The 16,767-nt window shown below is 39.6% G+C and overlaps 1 protein-coding gene and 1 long non-coding RNA gene across 5 annotated transcripts in view; one reads left to right on the forward strand and one right to left on the reverse strand.

The window, feature by feature from the left end:
* Nucleotides 1–729: 729 nt before the first annotated feature.
* LOC118013187 (protein NPAT) overlaps nt 730–16,767 on the reverse strand; it is a 54,864-nt gene continuing 38,826 nt past the window's right edge. For 2 of the 3 annotated variants that reach the window (XM_035008861.1, XM_035008860.1), the window contains exons 11-18: nt 13,224–13,320; nt 12,493–12,621; nt 8,668–10,338; nt 7,870–7,985; nt 7,686–7,794; nt 4,454–4,514; nt 3,195–4,353; nt 730–1,938 (exon numbers count right to left, since the gene is read on the reverse strand). In XM_035008861.1, coding sequence (XP_034864752.1) covers nt 1,861–1,938; nt 3,195–4,353; nt 4,454–4,514; nt 7,686–7,794; nt 7,870–7,985; nt 8,668–10,338; nt 12,493–12,621; nt 13,224–13,320 — 3,420 coding nt within the window. In that variant the 3' untranslated portion in view covers nt 730–1,860. The remainder of the gene's footprint in view (nt 1,939–3,194; nt 4,354–4,453; nt 4,515–7,685; nt 7,795–7,869; nt 7,986–8,667; nt 10,339–12,492; nt 12,622–13,223; nt 13,321–16,767) is intronic. The other variant, XR_004679949.1, reaches the window with a different exon arrangement.
* Nucleotides 9,340–16,599, forward strand: LOC118013189. 2 transcript variants are annotated; one of them, XR_004679953.1, is made up of 4 exons: nt 9,340–9,431; nt 9,547–9,651; nt 15,844–15,893; nt 16,377–16,599. It is a non-coding gene; the product is annotated as an uncharacterized LOC118013189 (long non-coding RNA). The 2 variants fall into 2 exon arrangements; XR_004679952.1 differs by lacking the exon at nt 16,377–16,599 and having other exon boundaries at nt 15,844–16,025.

Raw genomic sequence — 16,767 nt, forward strand, 5'->3', positions numbered from 1 at the left:
ATTATGTCCAGGAATTTGGACTTTTGCTCTTGAACATGAAGGAAAGCTGCAAGCATGTAAGGTGTTTTTGGACCGTACCAAGTGCAGCTCTTGGCTAGTGCCTAAGAATCCTGAATAAAGTGAACTTACTTTGTGTAGGACTTCTTAGTACTTAGCACCTATTAATACATATTAACTGAATGAGAAGGAAATCTGTTTTCCAAGACTATGTGAACTTCTGAAAAAGTGACTTGCAAAGGAATTTAATGAAGGTATCTCATTTAATGAGAATGACTGCCAATATAAAGTAATTCAAACTTTTGCAGTTAATGAAAACATTTATTCAAACCTAACTGTAGTACAGGATCAAGTTGAGTTAAATGAACATTACGGGTATGATATGTAGTTCTTTAGGAAGAGACCCCCACCATATCATAGAAATTTTTAACAAGACGTATTTCTGCAGTAAGGTTCAGCAATTATGATGTGATTTCCACACTGAGAAATAGGAGTAGGATGGATTTAGTTTTTTAAAGGCCCATTATAAAAAAAAAAAAAAAAAAAAAAGGCTGAGGAAAATGACCCTTTAACAACATATACACCTGTAGAAAAAAATCCTTGATAATACTGATATTCAACCAAACAGAAAGCACTTAAGAGAATATACTTTAATCTAGGCACAATCGGTCAGATATTAATGATAATTTCTGTTCTCATTTAAAAGTTTAAACCAATTTTTCAACTTTACTGATGTGTGTGAGTTGATACAGAGAAGGCACCTCTTTCATTCTCCTTAAGGACTTTTTGAGAGTAATTCTTTAGAACACCGTAGGGGGCACAGAGACAACGCACTATATCTAAGTACAGATATAGTTATTTAACACAGCCCATTTTAGGAGAAACTAAATTAAAATATAAAACTATGATTTCTCTTTTTACATCTTATGATGGACATGGCTTTCTAAAAGGATACCAGAAGATAATCCTCCATACAAGCTTTAACATAGAATCCAAGATTTAAATTAAATGTGCACTGGTCACTACTATGAATTAGTGCAATTCTTCAAATCCCCAGTATATGGGAAAAAGTATATACAGACCAAGAAATCTCAACTACTACATAAACTTTGTATGGCTCAATAGTCTAAACATTTAAAGTTCTGTAAAAGATCCTGAAAGTTATAAACAAAAGATCAGAACACTCAGATATGGTTTACAAAATTCTCTCTTTAGAACAAAGAGACCAGAACGACCAGGAGAAACACTTTAAAGTGTAAAACTTCAGGAATATAATCTTTACTGCAATTATAAGAAGGGGTAATAAAGTATTCACTCTAGCAAAAACCTAAATTGTTCATTTCTGATTGCTCCACCACCAATTGAGGTTGTCATCACCTTTGTACTACTTTGTGGCCGACTTTAAAGGTCTTGTATGACAGTTACTGAAGGCAATTTTATAAGGAAAAGCATTATTTCTCCCCCCCCCCCAAAAAAGTGAGAAACTACTCCAGATGAATAAGCCTCAGTTAGGGATCACAAGTCAAAAAACACAATGTAAGAACACTAGGTTGATTTAACTTCTATTTCAACAAGATTTATACAATATTTACAATACGTAATTGTCAGAGCTATACAGTTTTGCAGATTGGCTTTACTTACATTTCTGCAAATGTTTTTCCCAAAATAAAAAATATACTAGGTAAATCTATTTACAAACTAGGAAGCTGCTTCAGAAACAGCATGATTCAGATATAAAGTGAAGTTTCAGTACAAGGAAAGTGCAGGTCATGCTTTTAGGTTCTGTCAATATCTCACTCCCTACACTCATAGTTTAAGGGATACGAGTTTTAAATAGCTACTGTTCTTTTATGTTCAGAATGTTTACTCATCATAATGCAATGATAACAAAAATTTGTCCACATCCATTCCAGCTGGAAATGAACTGGGTAGCTTCTTTTTCTGTCAAAAAAAAAAAAAAAAAAAAAAAAGGGAAGGGGGAGAAAAAGAAATGAAAAAAGAAAGAAAAGAAAAAAAAAAAGAAAAAATAAACCTAAGTTAACATATTGAACTCAAACAAGGCCAAAAAACTTTCACTTAGAACCTTATATCGGGTTCTTCCTATACTACTAAAATTTTGCCAAAATTTTTAGTTGGTTGGAATTTTAGTTATACAGAGAAGTAGCAACACATTTTATAAATCCAAAGTTAATAAATTATACTTCAGTGGTACTTGAACATTAGTTTAGGGCAAAAGACATTAAACAAATTCAGAGTTTGTGAATGCTGAGACAAGACAGACCGTGCTTTCTATGAAGGTGGTCCTTTTCACCAAACCATAATAAGAGTCTCAGAAGCTTTCCTCACTACAAGTAACAGGTACCGTTCCAGTTCCAAACACTGAGCACACACTGGGCATCTGAGGGCACTACGTTTACTCCTCCCAGCCTCAGGTAAGACGTGTGGTAGCCTCACGTCAAGGGATGCAGCTGAGCCCCAGAGGCTCCGGGCTTACCCACCATCTCAGAACCAGTAAGCAGGAGATGCGGGGTTCAAACCCAGGCTTGCATGGCATCAAAGCCATGAATCTTTCCCTGACACCAGACTTGCCGTAAGACATTTTAAGCACCTTTCTTTCTATTCAGTTCATCTACTAAGTGGCTACACAGCTTCAGGAAAAACGGGTTTCGGTTCTCAATGCTATCCCCGCACTGCCTTTCTACAGATAACCTTGCCCAAAGAAAAAAACAGGTGAATTTAACGTTTACACTGCTCCAACACGTTAACGTCTGTAAGAGCCAATGGAAGAGATGGCAGGACACGTGGAGAAAAACCCCAAGAGGTAGGAGTTGCAAAGGTGTTTTTTACCTGGTAGTTCCACACACAATAGTGGCTTCCCCATCTTTCATGCCTCATGTTATTCTCCCAAAAAACCTGGGTCCTACCACAACAAACAAAAACCTCCTTTCCCCAAGAAAGAGGTTCATCACTCAGTGCCTTAGCAACTGTTGGCAAATGCTTCACTTCACCTAGACAAATTCTGAGTACCACGCTGGCTGAGACACACTGCTACAGAATATGTTTTGTCAGCCAAGACCCAAAGCCGTCTTGACCAGAGGGTTCAGTGACGGAGCTGCGGCAAAAATGCTGAGATCTCTAATGTGAGCACTGAAGGAAGGGCAAAGGTGTGGTTTTGAAATTAAGACTTTCAAACTTGCCTTGATTTTCTTCTTTTTCATTGGGAGTGATGAATTTGCAAGATTTTTACTAGAAGCACGAGAGGTGCGTTCACGTTCATCTAATTCCTCGATCTTCCGCTTTTTTGTGGTGCCCCGGGAAGATGCTCGGAACTGCTGGGTATTGTCTTTGAGAGGAGTCGCCGAGGCTGTCCTGGAGATGGCTGCTCTGGAGAGAATCATGAGGGTGTGGGCAGCCATGCTTACACTGTTCTCGCTCCCTGTCTCACTGGTAGGGCTACAGGCAGGCAAGTCTGGGGTGACAGGAGGGACCATTACCTTGGCTGTGCTACCGTCTTCAGCAAAACGCCGACTAGAGGGGACCTTGAGACCGTCTCTAGGCTCTTCTTTATGTTTGTCCCCTGCCCCTGAGCCAGATGTCCGGGAGACAGGTGCATCAGAACTATCGGGGAGCCTATTGACGGGGCTAGGCCACTGGCCATCCGGCAACACTTCGGTGGCATGTTTGGTTAGTGGGCTGATCAGAGAACTGGCACATTTCGTTTGTTCTTGTTTTGGATCCTTCACAGTTGCACCTACTGAAATGACATTTTTACTATTTGAGGATGTGCCTTGTTTTTTGGTTAGTTCTTGCAGTGAAGCTATGGTTTTCTCATTCCGTAAACCCCCATTTTGCTGTCCGTTTGACAGTTTTGAAGTTTCTGGATTTTTCTGCCTTTCGACATCACTGCATAATTCATTCTCCTTATTAGCTGTTGCTTTATGGAAAGATTCAAGTACAATTTCTGTTGGTGAAACTTTCTTTTCTGACTGGGTTTCTTTTATGGTGGTATGTCGGCTACTGGCAGTTTCTGATTTAGATAAAATCTTAGGCAAAGGAGGTCTCTCTCTCTCCCTTTTGAGAGCATTATTAGAAGGGGGTTTTAAGGCGGAGGACACAATGGGTGACTCGAGATTAGGAAATGCAATGTCATTCCTTTCTTTGCTCTGGGACACCATCTTATGGTCTGTGCCCCGCGAATCCGCCACAGGACAAGCAGTGCTATCAAAACAGAGCACGCGTCGGTGGCTTTCGAATGGTCTGCTAGCTGGAACTACGCTCTCTAATGAGAAGGGGGCTGTCATTTCTTCCAGTTTTTTCCCAAGATCTGTGGCCATACTCTTGTCAGACACTTCAGTTCTGCAAAATAAACAAGGAAGTATTTTTAGCAACATAAAGACATCCTTTATGTTTTCAATCTGAGCAAAGAATCTATGACGGAAAATACTTTTATGCTCACCTTTGTGCATGACATCCAACTAAATGACTAGATGAATCCACCAAATTATTTACCTGCTTTCCTGGAATTATAAATGGAATAATTAGAAAAGGAAAACATTCCTGAGAGAAAGAGTACATTACTCTGAAAGAAAATGGGACAGACATCACACACCATGAGAAAAATTTCAAATGACAGCTAATGTAACAAATGAAGTACTCTCACCTACTGGGTTTAAAAAGCAGCTTCTAATTATTATTATTATTAAGATTTTATTTATTTACTTGACAGACAGCACAAACAGGGGGAGCAGGAGAGGGAGAAGCAGGTTCCCCGCTGAGCAGGGAGCCCGATGCGGGGTTCGATCCCAGGACCCCGGGATCATGACCTGAGCCGAAGGCAGCCACTTAACTGACCGAGCCACCCAGATGCCCCCACAGCTTCTAATTTTAGATACAAGACAAGATGATCATTCATCCATTTTATTTTTAATTTAATTTTTTTTTAAAGATTATTTATTTATTTATTTGACAGAGAGAGAGACAGCGAGAGCAGGAACACAAGCAGGGGAAGTGGGAGAGGGAGAAGCAGGCTTGCCGCTGAGCAGGGAGCCCGATGTGGGACTCGATCCCAGGACCCTGGGATCATGACCTGAGCTGAAGGCAGACGCTTAACGACTGAGCCACCCAGGCGCCCTCATTCATCCATTTTAGAGAGGAAATACAGATATGGAGCAAATGACTTGCTTCAACTTTAGGCAAGTATTGAGTCCAGTCTCTGGATCTATGAATTATAATGTTCAACATAGCACTTAGGGGTACTCCTTAGGTCCAGAAAGTTAAAGAAAGCAATGTATTATGCCTATTTTGAAATTTTGCTGATGTGACTGTCATGTTTGCAAGCCTATGTCAGGCAGAGCACAAGCTCTGGAGTTTTAATAGCCATATTTTAATTTCTAGGGACTTAGGAATTTATGTGGGAGAGCAGGAAGATACTAAGCTGGAGAGGTAGGCAGAGATGAGATTAGGAAGGACCTTGTGCCTTATGCAAGAAGTTTCAGAGAGAATCCTTAAGAGTTTTAAAGAGGGAACAGGAATAAATAGACTTGTGCTTTGGAAAGTCACTCTGGCAGTAGTCGAGAAGGTGGGCTAGAGAAGAAAGAAAACTGCCATCCAAAATTCTCAAGTGGCTGTCAATAGTCCAGGTAAGAGATGATGGAGACAGTGATGGGCGTTCACACAGATACGAAGGGTCAAGGAGGACTGCATGGTGACATTAACCAAGGAGAAAAGCAGGCAGAAGGTCTCTGCGGAGCAAGAAGGGAGTCTGAGACACGGAGAATCTGAAGGTCTGGAGTCAGACAGAATCACGAAGGCAGGAGTGCAGTAATTTAGTGGTGGGTCCAGAAACCACCAACAGTGTCAACAGCCAGAGGGAAGTAAGGTCAGGATGGAAAACATCCAGAGGCACTGATGATCTCAGTTTAAACAGTTTTAGTGGAAACATGAGAAAAGACAATGTGGATAAAGAAAGCATGGGAGACAGAAATTGGGGATGAAGGGTTGGCAGATGAGACAAACCCAAGGAGCTTTACAGCCAGAGAGGGAAGAAGGATCCAAACAAGAAAAATATAGGACATACAGAAGACAGAAGATGCAGGTAGACGGCATTAACTGTAGAAAGGACGAGAGCATTATTCCTGTAAGAAAGGAACGAGAGGAAGTAGAACAGGTACACACCAAATGGGAGTGCTGTGGGAAATTGGAGTTTACTACTTATTGATCAGGTGGGAGAGAAGATCACTGGCCTAGAGTGAGGAGGGTGGGGGCTGGGTAGGTAGGAGAAGAGCTGTAGGAGTCTGGAAGAGTTTGAAGGGGGAATGGGAAAGAAAGATAGGAAGACACTTGAAATGGCCGCTAAGTGGCACTAGTGAGGGTGAGACATTTTTAAAGTGGTCGTGAACGGCCCCACTTCTAAAGCAATGCTGAAAAGCCCAGGTACAAAGGCAGAGAGGGATGTTTGGAAAGATCCAGAGCTGGAAGGCAAGGGGGATGGTAGAAGAATGTGCACATGAAGGTGTTTAAGAGTCCTTGGAAGAGTGGCTGAGGTGGTGGATTGTGGGTCTAGCCTGGATGGGAAGGAAGGGAATCCAGGAAGGAAACAGAGGTTCAGGGAAAAGTGAGGATTCGAGTAAGGGGAGCCCTTACTGGCTGAAGAGCGTTACTGTATGGGAATGAGAGTATTTTGAGACAGGTTACTGGCCTTTAAAAACTGCACAGGGTAGTACGAAGGGAAACATTAAAGGTGAAGCTATGGGAGAGATTAGGGGCCATGAAGATCAAGACTTAGAAATGGAAGGTGTCCAAGAATTCTGAGGGCTAGGATGGTGGGTAGGCTGACGACATGGGCATTGTCATCCACGAAGATGGAGAAGTTGGAGGCAGAAGTCTGATGCAACCCCTCAATGAAGACCTGGTGTTATTTTGTAAATAGGGTCTTTTGTTGAACAGAAACCTTTAATTTTGGAACAGTCATGCTATCAACTTTTTCCACTTATAATTGTGTTTTTTTGCATTTTTATAAAGCAATCCTTTTATCCCTTTGTCTCTAAGATATTCTCTTACATTTCTTTTACTGCTTAACTGTTTTGCTTTACACTTTTAGATCTTTATTTTATTTTATTTTTTAAAGATTTTATTTATTTATTTGAGAGAGAGAGAATGAGAGACAGAGAGACAGAGGGAAGAGGGTCAGAGGGAGAAGCAGACTCCCCGCCGAGCAGGGAGCCCGATGCAGGACTCGATCCTGGGACTCCAGGATCATGACCTGAGCCGAAGGCAGTCGCTTAACCAACTGAGCCACCCAGGCGCCCCTACACTTTTAGGTCTTTAATCATCTTAGATGATTTGTGTATGGTTTGAGGAAGGGATCTAATTTTTTTCCTAGAACATATATATAATAGCCAATAAATCTATTAAACGATCCTTCCTGTCCTCTGTGACTTCTGATGCTATATCCACCACATACAAGTTCTCATAAGTACATGGTCTCTTTCTGAACTCTATTTTGCTCCATTTGCCTTTTAGTTTAGATAACTAAAATCAAAACAAAACAAACAGAAAACCAACTTTAAGCAAAGACTGGAAATCACCCGTTAGGAATGAAACAGGTCTTCGGCAACAAGCACTGTGGTGCTGCTGTAAACAATGAGCATACAGACATCAAAGCGACATTAATGAACATAAGGATGTACCTGTACCAAGCTTGTTTCTTAGTCCCTGAGTCTTCTGAGACTTTGGAGGGATGGGGATTTGAGGGATACTTCTACTGCACACAGGTGCTGCCAAAGGCATATGAAGGAGCTGGAAGAGAAGCGGCCATGAATGATTCTCGGTTTGAAAAGCATCGCCGCGCCACTTTCAGTTCAGAACTCTCACCTGCTGAGGAGCAGCAGAAAAGGCATTTCCACTCTGTCCAACCACAGACACAGGGATCATTCCCACCATTCCTTGGAGCACAGGTTGGACGGGAGAAGCAATTATGATGGCAGAGCCTGAAAAAAAATTCTCCGTAAGACTCTCAAACAAGACTCCAAAGTAACTATTAATTTAAATTCTCTAAAATTATAATCCTTTTACCTTAGAATCTGCTTTTTTGTTGAAGATTTTATTTGAGAGCGAACAAAAGCGAGAGATCACAGAGGGAGAGGGAGAAACAGACTCGCTGAGTGGAGAGCCTGATGCGGGGCTCGATCCCAGGACCCCGGGATCATGACCTGAGCCGAAGGCAGATGCTTAACGACTGAGCCACCCAGGCGCCCCCTGACTCCTCTTTTAAAAGAGGTTATTTTAAACAACACTTCAAACAGATCCATCAGGCTACTAGTTAATTGTGTGTATTTATTCAGATTTTATTATATGCCTACAATATTAAGAAAAGGGGGAAAGGAGCTTGGGAAGCAACACGTAAGGCAAGGCAGATGAATGTATCATGTATCCTCAGCTCCATCTTCAAGGATCACTGACACCAATGAATTTCATAACTTATAGCAGATTTAAAACAAGGTATGGCTGAATTCATCAGGGAGAGAAAAGAGGGGGCATAATCACAAATTTCAGTCTTTTCTCACACTGTCCAGCCACGATTTCATTCCTCCTAGTCAATAAATGCACACACAAGAGAAATTAGGTCGTCCCATTCCAGAGAAATGAACCTCAGTGTGTTCTTAAAGTTACCTTGTGAAAAGCTGGGTGACACAGTGTGGTTGACAGCGAACACACTGTTTGACCTCGGGGGTGTCTGTAACTGGGGCAGGGGTGGTGGAGCGGTCACGGGGGCAGAATTTCCAGGCAACACCACCACATTAGACTGACTTCCAGCTGTTCCTAAGGCTGTTGGATCGGTCACGCACGTAGCTATGAGAATGTTATTTGAATTGCCAAAAGTCGTGCTCGCAGCTGGCATCAACTGTATGTACCCCCCATCCTTGGAGACACACGGTGTGATGGTGGATGAGAAAGCGCCGCTGCCTTCATTCTGAGCGCCGTTTCCGGCAGAGTCCTCGGGTTTGAGGGCCAGAAGGCTCTGTTCCCCTGGTGCGGAATCCCCTAGTCTGTCAGCAGATGGGACAGCAACTGCAGTCTCTTCTGAAGACAGGCATTTAACTAATTCTGCATCTTTGGCAGGAGACTTGGCAGGAGAGGACAGTATTATAGTCGGCAAGTTTTCCCCACTGATACTGGAAACAGCACTGTTCAGTTCAGTATCCGAGGAAACAAATGGATCGTCACTAATGATAATTTTGAGAGAGACAATATTTGATGCATCTATGTCTGCTGAATTGTCCACTGCAGGTTTTTCACCAGTCTTTTGGGACTCAGCAGGAGAATCTCCCAGTGAAGAACACACAGATTCTGAAGGAGGAGACTGCTTCTCTTCCAGAGGATGACCTTCCGGAGCCATCAGTGCAACCTCCCCGCAGTTACCAGCTTCCCCTAAAGTGAGAAAAATACTATTTCCGTCTCCCTTTAAAGACGCAGGCTCTTGTGAATCGACAGCGACTTTCTCAGACGTGGAGGGCTGACTTTCATGTTTTTCCGTACGACTTAACTCAGGTGCTGATGAATCCTCAGATGGCTGTTTAAGTGAAGACACTGAATCTTCAAGACGACTGTCTACTTGTTCGGAGACGTTTAAACCTGAACTTTCAACTGACACAGGTAGTATTTTACTTGGAAATGAAGAATTATCTTGGCAGTCTGCACGTTGTGAGGCAACTGGCAACCCACCGTGAACCTCAGTTTTATTCTGGTGCATTTCTCTAGGGTCTGACTTAGAACCAGGGAGAGTAGTAGTTTTAAGTCTTGCTGTGTTGTTAGAGCTTTCACAAAACTGACTTGTTTTAGGTGTCTTTCCAGTTAATGGAATAGTTTGGGATAAAAGCTGAGAACTCTTCCCAGAGAGAATTAAGTTTTCACCGTTAGTTTCACCACCAAGGGAAACAAATGACGTCATTGGTAGAGCGGCCGGATCAGGCTGCAAGGGAGGTTCCTGCGGTGTGTTGGACAGCAGAGAAGTCTTTCCAACCTCCATCGTCATGGTGGTGTCGGTGGGCATCTGATGGGCGTACAATTCAGCACAACGCTGATTACATTCAGCATCAGCATTTATTCTTTGGTTAAAGTCATTCAAATGAGGCACCGACTCAAAGGTAATATCAAGGTTACACTTCTGTCCATTAGGTACAACTGTTTTAAATGCCTTTTTTTGGATGCTAGAGCCTATCTGAGGAAAGTGTTCCTGGGCTTCCTGCCCAAGCTCCTCATGGTTGCTGCTATTCTTCAAAGCATTTGAGGTGTCTTCATTTTGATAGGATGCACAAAATGGGGGCTGCCCAGACTGATCATCTGCAAAATATAAGGATGGTAGAGACAGTGAATATGTAATCATTTCTGAGGGAGTCACGCTGACTGTTTTGCCTCCTTGGAAGTAACTCATCTTTGATATACCAGTTAGCAGAAGTCTGAAAAGCCGTATCTCACGTTTTCCGAGTATCAAAAAACTTACAGGTACTTTTTAAAAAAATTACTGATGCCTTTTTAAACAAGGGCCAAACTGTTTTTCAAACCTCTTAGAAAACAAGTGACGCAAAGAAGGAAAAAGTATATAGGTTTAAGAACATCTAATGTTTATCAGTATGTAAAAAACCTGGCCCCATATGTGCAGTTTTTTTCAAAATAGCTGACTTTTCAACTTGTACCATTTCTATTGACCTTACTTTATTGGATATATTCTTCAAGGTGAAATGGGCCAAGTACATTTTGTATGATCAACATCTGATGTTATCATGTCCTGTTTGGAATCTTCAACACACACTTATTAAAGATCATCAACCACATGATTAGGGCTGGGATAAAAGACGAACGACCTAGTCTCCACCCTTGGGGAGATCAGTCTATTAAGGGAAGCAGACATAGAAAGAGATGATAAAACATGTAAAAACTGTTAATAGTATAGGAGCAAAAGGCAACTCTTTCTGCCTAACGGATGTGACAAAGTGCTAAAAAGGAGATCTTAAAAAAGAAAAGAAATGTGATCGCTGGAGTAAGAAGAAAGGGCGTTTCAGGAAGTAACACAGCATTGACATACTGTGTTATAGAGCACTCACAGTGTAGGACAGAGAACAGTAACAATAACAATATGAAAAACATAGGGAAAAATCTGGAAAAATGTCTGTCACCTATGATTCTGTTAATGTGACACTGGTAAATGATCTTTGGTTCAGAGAACGTTTGAATCCTTCTGAGGGGAGACGGGCAGAAATTACATCCAGGCCACGTCAGTTTCAGTGAAGTGGTAAGACTCTGAGAGAATGAGATTTCGAGTTTCATTCTGTGCCCAGTAGAGCGCTTAAGTGAAGCATAATCTTCCACACAAAATGACACTGTAATCCAGTCCAAGAAGAATTAGAGGATTGGGCTTCAGTGTAGGCAGAGGATTCAGAGTGGGAATGTAGTCTGAGATATTCCCAAACTACTTTTTGGAAGACATGATGTGAAACTTGGAAGCCATCAGGTTTTTTTTGGCAGTTGGAGGGGTAACAGCATTTAAGAAGACAGACAAAAAAAGATTACTTTGGCATAACTTGTTACTAGCAGAACAGATAAAGGTGATGCTAAAAAGGCGCGAAGTTTAGCACGTGTGAGATGCAAGAGTAATGGTTATTTCTGAGAAAAAGCTGGAGGGTTTAGTGTTGGGAAGGGGTATGAAGCGAGGCTTTTTCGTGCCGGCAGTGTTCTATTTTTTGATTTGGGAGATGGTTATACAGGGTATTTCCTTGGCTATAATTCAGTGAGATACACATATTTTTATTGTGCACTACTGTGTAAGTGTTACGTTTTACAAAATTAAAACAATTGGCAAATATGTAAAGGAGGTAAGATGGACATATTCACTGCCTTCCCTCAGTCAGTAAGTAGTTACTGTGGGTCAATTAGGTGCCATATTGGTACTCCACTGCTACCTCATTGGTATGGGAGGGAGAAATGAAAAAACTGACTTAGTAGACACATAGGAATATGACCTAAAGCCTTATAAGATCCATACTGCAAGACTATCACTACAGTATATAGCTTCCTTGAAATAAGTGAGATATGGATGCTGAGCAGTCAGCTGAACTTGCTTACCAGGCTGAATGATTAATACCACATACTAACCTTACATAGCAAGGATCTGAATTCATGCCACAAAAAAATTATGTTAAATGTTATTGTTTTTTGTCAAACTGGACCACACCATTAATACTAAATTGTGCATGCAAGAATCTGTTGCATCACGAAAGAATGAGTACTAAAAATTCACCTTTTATTCAAATTACTAAAAGGCTTGGGTTTTTTTTTCTTTAATGAGAAGAAAAAACTTAAAAAAAAACCCCCCCACACACAACAAATCCTATGTGGCAATTTGAACAACTTCCAAATTAAACAGTATTGTCTGCCTTTGAAATTCTGAAACTGGTATTAGGATTTAGATGGAAGATATTAACAAAACCAAATTCTTACCAGACTGTTCTGTTTCAAAAGAACCTTTAACTGCTAGATTAGTTCCATCTGCTAAGACTACACCGGTATTGGTTTCCAGATGCTGACTGGAAATGCCTTGTGACATATTTTTATTATTCTTTGATTTACCTGTTAAAAAGGGAACAGGGAAACAACTGGTTAAATTATCAAAATAAAAATAAGCATCAGTTAATACAGCCTGATGGTGATTAAACAAATGTTAGACTTTATGTTAAAGTTATGGTCTTCTGGATGTTTTTAACACGTTGCCTTGTCTATCACTGACAAAAACTAAGATTTTTTCCAACAGACTGGTAGTTCTTAAACTTTAGCCTGTATCAGAATCATCTGGAGAATCCAAGAATTTGCATTTTTAACATGTTCTCAGATCATGTTGTATGCTGGGATGGAGACTACACTTTGAGAACAGTGGCCAAACTCTTGTATTCCGTACGACCCAACTGTGTTTAGGGCAACGTATGTGCAGTAGTGATGTCAACGTATTTGTGCTGACTGCCAATAATGCTCACAAAATATACAAAAGGTTCTCCATTTTTACAGCTCAAGTTTAAGAAAAAGATAACTCCCACCGCCCCTTTCATAGCCATATGTTTGCTTTGATGAAAACAGGACATTTTTTCAGATGCTCTGGGAATGTTGCTTCAGTCTGGTTAAACTGCCAAAGAAATTAAAACTTTTTTCTTCTAACTGCCTTGAAATGGTCTACTTACCATAGTCAAAGAGATCAAAGAGTGCCTGAAATGCTGGATCTGATTCTGTCTGTTCCAATATATCCTGTATCGCTTCCTCAGACATATGGATCTCACTCTGCAAAAAAAAGTGATCCTAATTGAATTAGTATATGGCTTAATACCAGCAAAATAATTAGAAGGCATATGATACTCTCATTTTTTATAAATAATTACTTCCCTCCATGAAAATTTCTTCTGATTCTAACACTAGGGTCATTTGAAACAAATAAAAACAACCACACCAGAAGGTAGAAGTGAATGTTCCCTAATTCTACTCCCTAGAGTTAACTGCTTTGGTGAATATATTCCCCAAATTAAAATAAAATGAACATAGGAACTATAGTTATCTGTGTGTGTATACAACTTAAGTCACACTATAAATGTTTTCTTCAACTTGACATCCAGCACTAAGTTTACAGTGTGCGGCGTAATGCCTTGACCTACATGTGCTGTGAAATGATGATCACAGTAAGTTTAGTTAACATCCATCATCTCATGCAGATACAAAAATAAGAAAAATTTTTTTTCCTTGTGAGAACTCTTAGGACCTACTTTCTTAACAATTTTCAAATATACAACACAGCAGTGTTAACTAGTCATGATGGTGTACATTTAAGCCCAATACTTATTTATCTCTTATTTAGAAGTTTGTATTTTTGACCACCTTCTTCCAATCCCCACCCCCACCTCAACCCCCAACCAATACCCTGTCTTTAGTAACTGCAAATATGATCTATTTTCCTATTAGTTTGGGTGACTTCTATATAAATCTTGCCCCTTTTATCTCTCTGCTTTGGTCTCTTAATATTAAATGCTTTCTTCAAATGTTGTACAATCCTTGCTCGTCTGTTCACATTTATCCTAAGATTTTATTTGTCAGAGAGACTAGGGCCTTCATTTACTCTAACAGTTAGAGAATTAAAATTCTCAATTTTAGTTATTTATAAATCATCCCACAATGTCGTATTCTTCAAGATTAGTAAGGCATACATTTGAATCCCATGAGACAGGAAATTCACATGGAACAATGTTAAAGTGGAACTTTCATGAACTGATAAAAGCTTGGGAGTTTTTATAAAAATGCTTATAAAATGAAAAGAAAAACTTGTTTGAAATTAAAGAGCCAGTTCACTTTAATTATGAAGATGTACAGAGAACATCAACAATTCTCAATGAAATATGATTTGGGAGGAGTCCAGGAGCTTGAACAACTGTTTCTATATCCAGGAACTTGAAAATACAGTAATGTAAATAATGTCGAGAACACGATGTAATTGAATTATGAAACACTGGATACAGTCTTATAAAAATTAATGTTGACGAAATGCATTTTTCTAGTAAGTCATTTTATTCTCAACTGTAAATATTAGAATCAAAAGAACCCTGAAATGAATGTTCCAAAGGTAACTGCAAATCAATCTTCTAATATTTTTAAAACTCAAGGTATAATTTACACACACTAAAACGCAAAGAACTTAAGTCCACAGTTCAGTGAGCTTTGACAATTTTAAGGACTGTGCAACCACCACTCCAATAAAAAGTGTGAAACAGGGCACCTGGCTGTCTCAGTTGGTGGAAGTCTGCAACTCTTGATCTCAGGGTTGTGAATTCGAGCCTCTTGTTGGGTGTAGAGGTTACTTAAAAATAAAATCTTTAAAAAAAAAAAGGTAAACATTTCCACCGCCCAAGAAAATCACACATCTATACACACCATTCCCTTTTCTAGAGCATTCCTCCTTTGGCAAATTAGTACCCTCACCCTCACCCAAACAATTTCTGATTTCTATCAGCATGAATTTGTGTTGCCTGTTTTAGAACTTCATATAAACAGAAGCACACCACTATATACATACATTCTTTTAGTCTATCTTCTTTGATCAACATATGTTTGAAATTCATCCATGTTGTTATGTGTATCGGTAGCTCAGTCCTTTTTATTCTTCACCAGTATTCTATGACTGTCAAAATTTGTTTATTCCTTTTTTGTCGATGGACATCTGGTTTTAGTGTTTGTCTATTAGGAACAAAGCTGTTACAAATATTCTGGTAGAAGTCTTTTTATAAACATGTGAACATATTTCTTTCTCTTGGGTAAAAACCTAGTAACTGCCAGATCATAAGGAAAGTGTATAGGTGTATACATAACTTTGTTAGCTATCAGTTTTCCGAACAGATTATACTATTTCATAACTTCTCATCAGCAATTTTTCAGAGCTCCAGTTGTTTCACATCCTTGTGAACATCTGGTATTGTCAGATCTTTAACTTTCAGCCACTGTAGTGAATGTGAAACGGTATCTCACTGTGTTCTTAACTTTCAATTCCCAAATGACAAATAGTTATTTTTTCATGGCCTTAGTGGCCATTCCTCTATCTTCTTTTGTCTGGTCCAATCTTTCACCCCTTTCTTAAAATGGGTGGTTTATCTTATTATTATTATGGAAGCTCTTTCTATACTTTGGATAAAAATATCTTGACAGATGCATGTGTTATAAGTATTTTCTCCAAGTTGGTGGTTTGACTTTTAATTTTTTGTTAATGATGATTTTAATAAGCAGGTATTTTAAGTTTTAAGGAAGCTTTTTTTTTTTTTTTAACAGTGATTTGTGTAGCCTAAGAAGTCTTGCCTTCTGCAAGGTCACAAAGACTTGTAAGTATTTTTAAAATTCTTACTTCACCTATTTATACAACTGGCTAATTACTTCTCAGTGAATCTGATGTTTTTACTACTCAGTTGGGCAATTTGTCTTGCTGTTCTTTTAAAAAGTTATTTAAATCTGAATTTAACTTTTCCCAAATATACAGTATTACAAAGCAAGGGCAGAGGGTTGTTTTCTCTTACAACGTCTCACAATATTTAGCACAGTGCCTTGATTATGGGAAGTATCTGATGTTTGTGGAGAAAATATAAACAAGCAATTGAAGACCATAAAAATTTAGAATAGGGTGTATTCATTTGTTAAACATTAAGACAGGAGAAGTTTTTAAAAAGAAGTAGATAATTTAAAGTCGCTTTAAAAAGTTCGTCATATTTTGTTAAATTTACTGAACTTCACTACGGGAAAATGTAGCAAATTGTTTTTTTTAAAGTATTCTGAAGGAAAGACCAAAAAAAAAAAAAAAAAAAATTCAGTGGTTTTTACCTAGAATTCACCTGAAAGCAAACCTGCTATAATGAATTCGTTTGGTGGGCAAAGCAACAAGAATGGATTACACCGTCCGAGAGTCCAAGTCAAAGGATGAGTTACCATCACAATCTCAGCGGCTCTTGACTAAGGATATGTGCACATGAACAAATCTTTTTTTTTAAAAAAACACATGAACAAATATTAAAGATAAACTGTCGGGGCACCTGGGTGGCTGTTGTTAAGCATCTGCCTGTGGCTCAGGTCATGATCCCAGGGTCCTGGGATCGAGCCCCGCATCAGGCTCCCTACTCGGCGGGAAGCCTGCTTCTCCCTCTCCCACTCCCCCTGCTTGTGTTCCCTCTCTCGCTGTCAAATAAATAAATAAAATCTTTAAAA

The sequence above is a fragment of the Mirounga leonina genome, unplaced genomic scaffold, assembly GCF_011800145.1.
Source record: "Mirounga leonina isolate KUSES-001 unplaced genomic scaffold, KU_Mleo_1.0 Mir_153, whole genome shotgun sequence".
Lineage (NCBI taxonomy): Eukaryota > Metazoa > Chordata > Mammalia > Carnivora > Phocidae > Mirounga > Mirounga leonina.